The 14,150-nt window shown below is 45.2% G+C and overlaps 1 protein-coding gene across 1 annotated transcript; it reads left to right on the top strand.

The window, feature by feature from the left end:
- Positions 1-834: 834 nt before the first annotated feature.
- LOC310696602 (relaxin-3-like) lies at positions 835-5,702 on the top strand (the record flags this gene model as incomplete). The annotated part of the gene is made up of 2 exons (XM_083482364.1): positions 835-1,279; positions 5,001-5,702. The coding sequence occupies 2 exons, from the start codon at positions 835-837 to the stop codon at positions 5,366-5,368; spliced, it is 813 nt and encodes a 270-aa protein (XP_083338490.1). The 3' UTR covers positions 5,369-5,702.
- Positions 5,703-14,150: the final 8,448 nt, after the last annotated feature.

The raw sequence follows: 14,150 nt of genomic DNA, 5'->3' as shown, positions 1-14,150 counted from the left end.
CACTCCTAAGGTCAGGGTCGTGGATTCGAGTCCTATTTTGGGCAAAAGATTCCTGCCTTGCAGGGGGCTGGACTAGATGACCCTCGTGGTCCCTTCCCAACTTTACAAGTCTATGATTCTCGGGGCTGGAGGAGGAGGAGAACTTTGAAGAGTTCCTTGCCAAAGACTGGGCTGGTTTAGATGAAGATGAAGATGCACAATTGGAATGATGACAACGTGGAAGATGATTTCTTCAATCAGCTAAGAGATGAATTAGAAAAAAAACATGGCTACAAGATGGAAACCTTACAGCTTTCAGAGATGCTGTGGACTCAGATGGGACTGTATCATAGGTGCCAAATCCCCAGGGCCCTGGGTGCCTGAGCACCTACAAAATTCCCCATGAAGGGGCAGAGCACCCACAAATTTCGGTGCCAACTCCCCAGGGCCCTGGGTGCCTGAGCACCAACAAAATTCCCCATGAAAGGGCAGAGCACCCACAAATTTCGGTGCCATGGCCATGCACGCTCCACGGTCCCCACGGTGGTGGGGGCCAAGTGGGCACTCGTGGGATGAACGGACCTCCGGAACGAATTAAGTTCTTAACCAGAGATACCACTGTATATTGAACAGGAAAATGTTACAGAATGCTAGCTGGAAGCAGAAATACTAGATTGTCCGTTATCTAAACCCCCCCCCCCAATTGTTTCGTGTCCGGATGTTCACTTTTTGAAATATGGGAACCCTAAAAAAGAAAAAGAAGACGTTTCCTTCCTAAAGCCCAGTGGCCATCTGGCAGGGGCTTCTCTCTAGGAAATTAATAAAGGGAGGTGGGCGAGGAAGCAGAGGACGGAAATGAGAAGTGTGGAAAGTCGTGTGCGTGTGGATGAGTCAGAGGCGGAGGGTCTCCTCTCGCTCTATAAAGCGCGCCTGGCGAAGGTTGCGGCTCAGCCCTCCAGCCGCCAGTCCTTCGCGCTCGACGGCGCGTCTCTGCAGGACTCCGAGCCGACGGAAGGGCGGGACAAGGCGGCGGCCAAAGGCAGGCGAGGGCGCGCGTTCGCCATGAGGCTCCGCGGGCTGCTGCCCGTCGTGCTGCTACTGCTGACGACCGAGCTGACCTTCCGGAGCTCCCCGGCGGCCGGAGCCTCGGCATCCCCCCAAGACGGCGAGTACGCCGTGAAGCTGTGCGGACGAGAGTTCATCCGCGCCGTCATCTTCACCTGCGGAGGGTCGCGCTGGAGGAGGGTCGCCGAGAGGCCCACGGAGCAGGCACCACTCGACGCCGCCAGGGCGCGCGCTGGTAAGACGCTCGCGAGGCGCCGTCGGGGGAAACGGGGGTCGCGGGGGGTCGGGGGCGTCTCGTCTTCCATAGTGGGCGGCCATTATTGTTAATAATAAAAATAATAACAATAAATTAGACGAAGCGCTGTGGCTCTTCCCGCTGAAACATGGTGCCAAACGAACATTTCCAATATCCAACCTCGTCTTCGAAAGACCAGGAAAAGTACAGATCCCCGGGGAAGGGGGGGGGGAGGGAGTTTTCTCTGTTCGCCTCACGCTCAGACTTTCAAGATCCTCGCTTCTAAAGCAGGATTTAGGTCGCGATCCTGCAGAGTAGACCCATGTCTGGGGATAGCCCCCCCCCTCCATGGAGCTCGAGAGAACCATTTGGAGACTCGTGCGTAAAGACGCACTGCCAAGTCCGTTCTCCCGAGCTGGATGTGGAACAGCACCCACGAGGGTCATCTAGTCCGACCCCCTGCCCCTGCACTGCAGGAATCTTTTGCTCAGCAGTGCGACTCGAACCCACGACCTTGAGACGAGGAGGCTGCCGCTCGACGCGAGCTATCCATAGCAGTGGCGTAGGGTGGGGGCTGCAGGGGGGGCCGGCCGCACCGGGCGCAACATCTGGGGGTTAGGGTTAGGGGGCGCAAATCCACGGGTTAGGGGGCGCAAATTACTTGCCTTGCCCTGGGTGCTGACAACCCACGCTACGCCACTGATCCATAGGGCCGCTTCTCAACACAAAACGCATCGCCAAAGATCGAAACATCAAGAGCGCCCCGCCACTTTGCTTTCCCTACCCTTTAGTATAAAAGCAATGGTGGTAATTTTATTATTTCTGTGCCGACCATCTGACTGGGATGCCCCAGGAAAATATCCGTATAAAAACCACAATGAAACCTCAAACATCAAAAACGTCGCTATACAGGGCTGCCTTCTAAAAGTCGTGCAGTTGTTTCTCTGTTTGACATCTGGTGAGAGGGCATAGCTGTCAACTTTTCCCTTTTCTTGCGAGGAATCCTATTCGAAATATGGGAATTCCCCTTAAAAAAGGGAAACGTTGACAGCTATGTGAGAGGGCATTTCCCAGGGCAGGCTCCACAGCCCCTCTCAGTATACCGTCTTTACCTCGTTGTTTCTGAGTCGCTAAAGCTTTAGCTCCCCAAAACTGTAAATTGCCCCTGTTGTATTTGTTTGAAAGTGGATCTCGGGAGCATCATTCTCACCTGAAGCCCCTGCATCATGGCAAAAACTGGAAACACAGAGTGGTAGGCAGCTCAGCTGATCTTGTGAATAAGGCGGTGACATGTTAGTTTTCCCCTAAACTTCAAGGAGGCAGATGCAAAAAAGTGATATCCAGTTTTAGGCTGCCATTGTGCCTTGCTCTAGTTTAACCTCAGATTAGTCTTGGAAACACTAGCAAGCGTGAATACATACAAAAGCAACTTCTCATTTAAAATAAATGGGGGGGGGGAGGCAAATGAAATATGTATAATCCAGCCAAAGTTAAGTCTTTCAAATGTCTTGCTGATTTCAGTGGTGCTTGTGCATTCTCTTTGTTTGATTTGAAGGAGACTTGTGGAATTTGCATACCCCCCCAACTTGTTTGAATTGCAAATACTGTGTGTGTGTGTGTGTGTGTGTGTGTGTGTGCTTGCACCACGCATAATCTATTGTTTCCTGTGATGATATTGGGTAACAAGTAGAAGACTGCCTGCTCCTCACAGCTTCTCTGATTGACATGTTCAACTGGTTAACTAATTCATAAAGTTACAGATAGGTAGCCGTGTTGGTCTGCCATAGTCAAAATAAAAAAAATGCTTCCAGTAGCACCTTAAAGACCAACTAAGTTAGTTCTTGGTATGAGCTTTCGTGTGCATGCACACTTCTTCAGATACCATGGTATCTGAAGAAGTGTGCATGCACACGAAAGCTCATACCAAGAACTAACTTAGTTGGTCTTTAAGGTGCTACTGGAAGCAATTTTTTTGATTCATAAAGAAATGTCTTAGGCGAGTGCTTGCAGATTATGTTAATACAATATAAAGTGGTAAATGAAAGTATATAGCAGTTCTACTATAAAGCCCCAGCATATGCTATAAATCTTGATTTAGACACTTGGTTTAGACCAGAAGCAGTTTGATGAATAAAAGGAACTTAGCATGGGGATTTGCCCCAGTTTGAAGATGAGCACCAAGAAAGGCAATAACAGCTATTTTAATTAGGACTTCCAATATTCACGCACCTTTAAATTTCAACTATCCTTTTGAGGAAAAGACTGGAAACTCAAACATCTAAATCGAGGACTTATAAAAAACATTCTACCACATATACTGGCACAATCTCATTTTACATAGCTGTTGCATCTGCAAATGTACATTTTTCTGCTGTATATATCGGAAATGCCATATCAAAATTCAGTTGAAGCATGAATGAGTTACAGAAATTGGGGGGTTAGAGTTCAAAACTCAGCCGCATCCAACAGCTATCTCTTAGATAAATTCCAAGTTTTAAAATGATGTATTGGGAATTTCCAATAGTGATGTTTGGCAAACAGGTGTTCTTTTTTTAAAAAAGCAAAATACATTGGATATTCTGCATGATTACCTAGTAAATAGACCTATTGAATTAAATATGGCAATAATAACTCAACCTGTATTATAGAATCAGTGAGCTTTTCGGAAACGTGGTGTGAAAAATCATAAGTGGTCTAAAATGGAGAAGGTCAGTGCCCTGTCTCTAAATCACAACCTTACTACATGCTCAGTATTTCAAGCTGAAGACACTACAGTGGTACCGCAGGTTACATACGCTTCAGGTTACATACGCTTCAGGTTACACACTCCGCTAACCTAGAAATAGTGCTTCAGGTTAAGAACTTTGCTTCAGGGTAAGAACAGAAATTGGGCTCCGGTGGTGCAGCGGCAGCAGGAGGCCCCATTAGCTAAAGTGGTGCTTCAGGTTAAGAACAGTTTCAGGTTAAGTACAGACCTCCGGAACAAATTAAGTACTTAACCCGAGGTACCACTGTATAAGAAAATGATGTGGTTGTTTCTTTTGACTGGGATAATTATACTTTCCTGTTTCCTGTAATATATTTCTATTCTTCAGATCCCTACCTCTTTACAGGAATCACATTTTGAGTCCCACATTCTAGCAGCGAACTTAGAACATTTGCTCAGCAATTTCTTTTTGTACTTGAAATGTTTATGGGTAAAAGAAACCCCAATTATTGAATAATAAATCATTGGTATATTTTGGACTTGTTAAAATAAGATGTATTGTTTAGTCAGGGTTGCCATACACCCAGAATTTCCCATACATAGCCCGCAATCAGCCATCGGAAGCAGTGTCCGGGCTGAAATGTCTGGGAAAATCTGGACATACTGCAACCCATGTCGGCATCGTCTGGTTTTGGTGTTTTTCCTTCGAAATAGGTCAAAAACTTCATATTTTTTTTCAGATTTTGTAAAAGAAAAAACCTCAACAATTTTGGGTAAAACCAAAAAAGCTCAACAACAATATGGCAGCCCTAGTTTAGTTAGCAAAATTTGCATATCACTACTTATTCTTGCAAGCTGCTCCTGAAATATTTTGGTGAACCAGTGGGGTAAAATGTGTATAGGTAAATGCATGAATAATACTCACAGTATCACTAACAAATTTCTTCCAGAAAACTCAGAAGACATTTTACAAAGGGTCACCTTTTGATAGTTTCCTTTGTTTTACCTTAACAGAGTTTCTTCAAACTAGCACGGACAAAGGACAGGATAATATTAACTTGCAGTCTGTCTTGGATCCTGAACTGGAGCAACTGCAAAGCATCAGTCAACAAGCTGGAAAGCCGTCGCTGAAAGACTTTTTAAATTTATATGATTATTTTAATGAATATGTTCCTACTTCCAGTGAATACAATGAATACATCCGTCAATTGGGAAATGCAGCCCACGAAAGGAGAAGCGAAACTGGGTTTGCCAATTCCATCAGCTCATATAGCTTCCCTTTGGTCAAACAGCCTAGAATAAAGCGTGCAACCCCTATGGGGATGGCCGGACTGTGCTGTAATTGGGGATGTACCAAAACTGAGATTAGTAGATTGTGTTAAGAATACCTTTATATTTGCACATCCAATTTTTCAGGAACACCCAAAATTCAGTGTTGTTTGCAGTGCTTTTTAATTGAATACTGCCTGTACGAAAAAGAAGATTGCTGACTTGTAATCTATTTTGTCTCCAAATTATTGATGGTGTCCTGGTTTCCTGTAAAAAAACAACAACAAACCACATGAATTGCCATTATAATTATGTGTAAATGTATTTGCATTTTGTTATGCGTTCATTTTCCTACTCCAATTCTTCTAAAATTATGCTGATTTCTGTGCTACATTTGCCACTCTGAAGAGAGAAACCCAACCTTTGATTAAAGTGTTATATAGTCTACATTCAATGTGCATGCGTGAAATTGAAAGCTAATGGATATAACTCAGCCAGGGATATATTTTCCTATGTGTTCCCAATGTGCCGGACTTCCATAAACACAAAGCTAAATACATACAATAAAATGTAGTTGTCCTAGATTACCTGGGGCATGAGCTGTATTGGCTACACATTGCACATAAAAGCGAAGAGGCTCTGTAAGGGAACTGCCATCAGCTCAGAGGCGAGAGGTGGAAGGGCAGCCGGATTACAGGGAGCCTCCAAAGATCGTGAGAAGCAGCACTTCCTCTGCGGAGGAAGGATGAATATGTTCCTACTTCCAGTGAATAAAATGAGGAACCGTTTATGAGGAACGGCTAAGGGAGCTGGGCATGTTTAGCCTGGAGAAGAGGAGGTTAAGGGGTGATATGATAGCCATGTTCAAATATATAAAAGGATGTCACATAGAGGAGGGAGAAAGGTTGTTTTCTGCTGCTCCAGAGAAGCGGACACGGAGCAATGCATCCAAACTACAAGAAAGAAGATTCCACCTAAACATTAGGAAGAGCTTCCTGACAGTAAGAGCTGTTCGACAGTGGAATTTGCTGCCAAGGAGTGTGGTGGAGTCTCCTACTTTGGAGGTCTTTGAGCAGAGGCTTGACAACCATATGTCAGGAGTGTTCTGATGGTGTTTCCTGCTTGGCAGGGGGTTGGACTTGATGGACCTTGTGGTCTATTCCAATTCTATGATTCTATGATTCTATGATTCTATGATTCTATGATTCTATGAATATGTTCCTACTTCCAGTGAATACAATGAATACATCCGTCAATTGGCAGATGCAGCCCACGAAAGGAGAAGCGAAACTGGGTTTGCCAATTCCCCACTCTTCCTCTAGTGGGGACGAGATGTTGGGCTCGGAGGATGCAAGAGAGAGCCAAGACACCGTGAATGGCCAAAGGGGGGGGGGGAGGCAGGTCCCCCTTTAGCCACGCCCTCTCTGCATGGTAGGTTTACGCGCAGAGAGACGAGGCGTCGCATGGGGGTCAAGAGACTACTCTGCTGGGAAAAGTTTAAGGACCGCCCAATCTCAGATTCTGCTAGTGACTGAGCAAGACATGGAATTGAGATGTTCTGCACTAAATGTTTTTGCACTGATAACAAAGCCTTTTGAAAAGACCAGTGAGGATCTTGCCTGTTCGCTCTTGAGCAACCACGCTGGTAGGCATAACAGGCTCATTCAAATACATAGAGAAAACCATGCAGGAATTCATTGGCTCAGGGATGGCCACAGCAGAATCCCCCTTTAAAACTTTCAATCTACTAAACCACGGTTTGCAGTTTTTCCGCCAGCATGCCTAGCTGTGGCCAGAGATATGGTACCCCAGAGCTCTCCAGGACTCTTCATCATAACACCCAGAGCCATGTCCTTTCTAAGTCGGTACAAAACATGACCAATCTGACTAATGCAGATAGGTGTTCTATACCAGGGGTCAGCAAACTTTTTCAGCAGGGGGCCAGTCCACAGTCTCTCAGACCTTGTGGGGGGCCAGACTATATTTTGAAGAAGAAAAATGAACAAATTCCTATGCCCCACAAATAACCCAAAGATGCATTTTAAATAAAAGCACACATTCTACTCATGTAAAAACACGCTGATTCCCGGACCATCCGCGGGCCAGATTTAGAAGGTGATCGGGCCAGATCCGGACCCCAGGCCTTAGTTTGCCTACCCTTGTTCTATACCAAGCCAATCCCAATACCCTTTCCTGGTTTTGCTTAATGTCTAGCTTACCAAGAGTACCGGTGGACTCAAATTCTTGCTCACTATTTTATGACATCTTAGTTGATCACCACAAGGGGATTTTGGAATTCTTCAAACTAAAGGTAGAAGTTGATCCCTTAGCCACACATGCGTTTTGTTTTTCCCAAGGTTATAGGTTTTGCTAAAAAGAATCATGACATGAGGGCCACTGTTTTCAGTACAGGGACAACAAATAGTCTGTCTCCATCCTCATCACCAACTCCAGCTCCAACTTACTAGCCAACCTGGTTTAGCTAGATGACACATTCACATTTATTTCCTTAAGACATGCTCAAGAAAATGGTATTTAATGGTATTTTGGTTAAATGGTATTTAACCAAAAAAGACCCTGGACCTCAGAAAACAAATTGGAAATACAGTGGTACCTCAGATTACATACGCTTCAGGTTACATACGCTTCAGGTTACAGACTCCGCTAACCCAGAAGTAGTACCTCGGGTTAAGAACTTTGCTTCAGGATGAGAACAGAAATCGTGCTCTGGCGGCGCGGCGGCAGCAGGAGGCCCCATTAGCTAAATTGGTGCTTCAGGTTAAGAATGGACCTCCGGAACGAATTAAGTACTTAACCCGAGGTACCACTGTACTATCATCTGAAGTCACCAACAACGCACAAACCACCCCAGGACAATGGAGTGAATGGAAAGCTTTTGTTAATCCTTTGCTCCAAATTTCCTATCACCATACATTCCCCAAGCCACAATCTTACTTAGATGAGAATCTGTGAATGTAGTCAATATAGAAGATGCTCGTTTCACTATCTGCATCCTGATAACCAAACTGTCACAATTTCCAGACAATTCTTCAGTTCTCAGATAATGTCTGAATGAGTATAGAAATATGATACCAGAAACGGAAGATATGGTATTTTTTTAAAAAGTAAAGGACCCCTGGACCGTTATGTCTAGTCAAAGGTGACTATGGGGTTGTGGCACTCATCTTGCTTTCAGGCCAAGGGTGCCGGTGTTTGTCCACAGACAGCTTTCCGGGTCATGTGGCCAACAGGACTAAACTGCTTCTGGTGCAATGGGACACAGTGACAGAAACAGTGACAGAAACCAGAGCACACGGAAACAATGTTTACCTTTCCGCTGCAGCAGTACCTATTTATCTACTTGCACTGGCGTGCTTTCGAACTGCTAGGTTGGCAGGAGCTGGGACAGAGCAATGGGAACTCACTTTGATCGACAAGCCCAAGAGGCTCAGTGGTTTAGACCACAGTGCCACCTGCAGCCCAGATAAGGTATTAGGGGAAAGGAGGGGGGTGGCTATCCTGTACTTGTGTAGTCTTGCATCTTGAAGCTGAAATATTCTGAAAATCAAAGGCATCTGCTACAGTACTTTAAGATAACTCATGTTCTGATGATGAGAATGTAGGTGAGGAACAGAAGGCACACAAAGTAGACAGCAGATACTGTATGTTAAGGCTGGACATGTGGCTAAGTTTTGCATTTGTTGACTAGGACAAAGCTACCTGGTGACAATAGTGTGGATGATCTGATGCAGTTCTGCACCCAAGAAGTAATAATCAAACTACCGTATATGGACTTAAGTGCAATCAAGCTTGCATATGGAACCAGAAGACTAGTGTGAATGGACTGATGCAGTTCTGTACCCAATATAATAATTCCTATTGCTTTCATCCTGGCAAGTGTGGAGAGGCAATTTGGAGAGGGAAGCAATTCTATGTTTGCGAAAGCAATCTGAATCAATAATTCCCATTGCATTCATGATGGCAAGTGTGTTATGAATCACATCTGCAACCAAATATTTTATTTCCGTGGTGCTGGAGGTCAAAGAACCACAATTCTTTGCTCTCGTACTACTTTAATTAACAGTGGATAGTCTCTCTTAAGGAATTATAATTTCCATGGAAAGTACAGCATGAGATCCAAGACAAGTTCCAGAAGAGAAGGGGTGTGGATGCATCTCAGCAAAACTACTGAAGAATTTTGCAATAGTTTGTGACTGAATTTTCCTCCCACAGCTGCTGAGCGCCACCGTCCACGGAGGAACTTTCCTGCCCTGCTCCGTCCGGGCGGCCCTGGTGTGCAGCAGTGCCGAGTCAGAGAGCAGGGGTGGGAACTCGCCGCCGGGAGAAATCACCTGCTGCACCCTGGCCACAATGGCGGGAAGGGCGGGTGGGTGGTCCTTGGGATCCCAAGAGTGGGAAGGAGGTCAGCGGTGCCTGGCGCCTCATGGCTCTCCTCCTTCTCCTCCACCCCCCACGGAATAAGTGGGGAGAGCCCCGGACTGTGGGAAATCATCCGGAGCCTTCCCATCAGTAGGGATGACCCTGGCGCTGCAGAGCGGAACAGAGTCCTAGTGCCTTCAACGGGCGCTGGACGCATGCAGGCACCAAATCCCCACTCCGCCTTGCTTACCTCCCCGCTCTCCCCTCCCCAGACTCTCCTCGGACTCTCCGCTGGGCGCCCTCGAGAGCGTAGCGCCCTGGCGCCATGCACCACTTGCTCCACCGGGTAGAGATGGCCCTGTTTTAAAGCATCTGAATGGCCAAGCCCAAACCTCTCCTTCTCAGAACAGCTCTGATCCCAGATCCATGTGGATAGGATATGTAGCCATAGTATCATTGTCTTTTGGGCCAATAACAATCCAGATTGTCAAGCTGGGGCTCACATGCCGTTCACCTTTATGTGGTTCCGTATCAAGGAATGATCCGGGATCAGCTTTGGTCACTAAGCAAACAGGCAGCTGCAGGGCAGCTACCAGAGCTGGTAAACGTGCAGCTGGGCAAAAATGATCTGGAAAACAGAGAAGGCCTCAGCCTCAGCCTCACAGCCAGGTTGCACGATGACCAGCTGCTGTCCCCCTCAAGCTCAGTCACTCTGCTCAGTCACTTGAGCTCCTGCTTTCCTAGTCAACAAATGCACACCTTCGCCTTCACCTGCCCAAACTTCACATGATGTCCATTTACTCTGGCTTCTGTCTACTTTGTGCCTTCTGATCCTCTCCCTCACTGCTTTCTCATTATGATAACATGGGAGATCTTAATGTACGGGAACAGGTGCCTTTGATTTTCAGAATATTTCAGCCCCCACATGCAAGAATGCACAAGTACAGGACATCTTCACTTTCCCTCGAAGGCCTTGTCTTCTTTTTCCAGATCACAAAGTGTTGCACCTTATTTAAAGGCCAGGCAGGTGGAGGCTGAGCTCAGTGTTTGCTGGCTAGGACAGAGACACCTGGGAGCTCAAAGGCAAACTGAGGGAGAGCAGAGTCAGTGGAAATGGGCAAGATGAGCTTGCTATTGCTGTTAGTTGCACTGCCAATAGAAGTGCTGCCCCAACACATAAGAAAACATTGTGCCCGCCATTACTTCAAGGCAGTTGAGTATATCTGTGAAACTTACGATCATGCAAGCTCCCTGCTGGACGATCTACGCTATTCCGGTCCCCCACGTGTTGGTAAGTGATTCAGCCAAAGTTGAGCTACCAGCCAGTCCTTCACCATGTAGCTTGCTGCTCTTTTGTATTCCTGTTCAAGAGAAGTAAGGTGGCTTCTATAAGGGAGTGCATGGGATTTTCCATATTTCGGGCCAAAGCTCCAGTTTTTAGTTATAATCTGTATAAGTGGGTACAGGAAGAAAAGAAATGGATTAGAAAGCAGTTCGGTTTAATGCACAGTCTGCAGACGGATGTTTTGTTTTGTTTTTAACCCAAGTGAAATGATCCATGGTCAGCTTTCGGAGAGAAAATGTTTCTTTTTTCTGCTGTAGTTGATGTTGGATTTTGGCTTTTTACGACTCAAAAGACAAGATTTGATTCCATTCAGAATTCATCAAGTATATCTAGTCTGACATAGTAGTACAGTGGTGCCCCGCAAGAAGAACGCCTCGCGAGATGAAAAACTCGCAAGACGAAAGGTTTTTTCGTTTTTGAGTTGCTTCGCAAGACAAATTTCCCTATGGGCTTGCTTCGCAAAACGAAGCTTGCCCCCGCACCCCGGACCTCTTTTGAAGGAAGGGGCGGCGGGGAGAAGATCGCTTCTCCCCGTTGCCAGCCCCGCAATCTCCGGGGACAGAGGGGAAGGCGTGCGCACGCCTTCCCCTCTGTCCCCGGACCCCTTTTGAACCAAGGGGCGGCAACGGGGAGAAGCGATCTTCTCCCCTCCGCCCCTTGCTTCAAAAGAGGGGACAGAGGGGAAGGCGCGCGCGCGCCTTCCCCTCTCTCCCCGGACCCCTTTTGAACCAAGGGGCGGCAACGGGGAGAAGCGATTTCCCCCGCTGCCCCTTCCCTTGCTTTAAAACAGGTCCCCTCTGTCCCCGGACGGTCTCCATAGGAACGCATTGATTGTTTTTCAATGCATTCCTATGGGAAACCGTGCTTCGCAAGACGAAAAACTCGCAAGAAGAAAAAACTTGCGGAACAAATTAATTTCGTCTTGCGAGGCACCACTGTAGTAACCTGTGATTTAAATAAATAAAAGATAGTGGTCTTTTGTCAACCATCCTTTTTTTCTTGCAAAATAAATGTGCATTTGTTTCTCATTTGTTAATACTAAGAGTCATCTTTCAGTATTGTAGTTCTGTTGAAATGGGAGTATGGAAATCTTTCTAGACTCTTTTGTAATGGTCAGACCATTTTCTGGTAGGACTTAGGCTTACAACTGCTTCTGCTCTTCACAGGTATTTAAAGTGGGTTTTCCCTGAAGGTTGATGGAATCTGATAGATTCTTAAGGGTCTTTGGGGAGTTTACAGCTAGCATGGCTGGCGTTCTCTCAAAGAACTAGTTACTCCATAGAATAGAGAACTGATTAATTATTTCACCATTACTTGCAAATGCCCTTTCTCACAGGGCACAGAGTCTTGCTGCTAATTTACTAGAGAGCCGGGGTCAATGAAGCAGATAGGGAAATAGCTTGAATCCAAGTGGCAGAAAATATCATGCGGACAGAAACACAAGAGCACATTGGCTTTGCAGAGAATGTATTACGATAAATCATTAAAGTTATTTAGTTCTGAAAATTGTTAGGTGCTCTGTTAAAAGCAGAGATAAAGAAATGTTGTGAAGAATCAATGAATATTCTCCGAGATGAGAGCCCAAACTTTGTAACATGCAATGCATTGTTTTCAAATTATTTTAATTCCATTGTGAATCTTTATTTCTAAAAAATGCAATTTGTTGGTACAAACCAGAAAATCAAATGAAGAGGACCAAGCAATGAATGATATTGTGCAGTGTTATCAATACTTGTTTCTCATCAATAGTTGTAGTACAATTTTTTAAAAAAATTAAAAATTGATTACTTAAACAAACCAGCCCAAAATCTATTCCCAGCACCCAATAAAGCTAGCATTCCAATATGTCAACAATACTTTTCTTAGTTAAGATGCACGGAAGATTCAGAATTTATAAGGACTTTTGCAAACCAAAGTCAGATAAACTTTATTTAAAGTAACTGAGGTTGCAATCCTGGGCACATTTAGCATGTGAGTAGCACACATTTAACAGGACGTACTTCTGTCTGAGAAGGACCTATAGGATGACAGCAATGGAAACCAAATCTTCTGTTTAACTGCATTTCCTGTATGCAATAGTTTCAGAAGATGAGCTGAGAAGCATAATGGTTTTGTCTTTCCTTTTCAGAGTTAGCTGAAGACCACCATCGACCCAATGCAGAGCCACCGCCGGGACATTTCTTTGATTCAAATAACCCTCGCAAGAATTCTATGGATGCAGCTGAGGAGAATGCTTGGCAGAAGAGAAAATCTCCAATAGGCATTGCCAGCCGTGTTAGATCAGGTGGAGATTTAGATTTCTGCTGTAGTTGACGTTGGATTTTATCTTTTTACGACTCAAAAGACAAGATTTGATTCCATTCAGAATTCTTCAAGGATATCTAGTCTGACATAGCAGTAGTAGCCTGTGATTTAAATAAATAAAAGATAGTGGTCTTTTGTCAACCATCCTTTTTTTCTTGCAAAAGAAATGTGCATTTGTTTCTCATTTGTTAATACTAAGAGTCATCTTTCAGTATTGTAGTTCTGTTGAAATGGAAGTATGGAAATCTTTCTAGACTCTTTCGTAATGGTCAGACCATTTCCTGGTAGGACTTAGGCTTACAACTGCTTCTGCTCTTCACAGGTATTTAAAGTGAGTTTTCCCTGAAGGTTGATGGAATCTGATAGATTCTTAAGGGTCTTTGGGGAGTTTACAGCTAGCATGGCTGGCGTTCTCTCAAAGAACTAGTTACCGTATTTTCCGCTCTATAACATGCACCTGACCATAACACGCACGTAGTTTTTAGAGGAGGAAAACAAGAAAAAAAATATTCTAAACGAAACAGTGGATGTATGATTTTTGTGGTTCATACTGTGGCCACAGACATGTGATCTGACAGTGAGTTTAGAGTAGCCCAATGCAAAAATCCTGAGGATCCATGTGGATCCATGCTTTGTAACCACGTTTTTGCACCACTGCGGCCCCAGGCAACAGTGGGTGCGTGATTTTTTTGGTGCAAGATGTAGCCATGGACATGCTATGTGATCTGATGGTGAATTTGGGTTGACCCAGTGCAAAAATCCTGAGGATCCATGTGGATCCGTGCTTTGTAACCATGTTTTAAGTGGGCAGGGAAGGAAAAGCACTCAAGGGACAAGGAGTACGCGTGGGGTGTGTGGAGAAGGAT

This window comes from Podarcis liolepis, assembly GCF_965112155.1.
Source record: "Podarcis liolepis genome assembly, chromosome: 17".
NCBI classification, from domain to species: Eukaryota; Metazoa; Chordata; class Lepidosauria; order Squamata; family Lacertidae; genus Podarcis; species Podarcis liolepis.
This window is presented reverse-complemented; position numbering and strand designations above follow the sequence as displayed.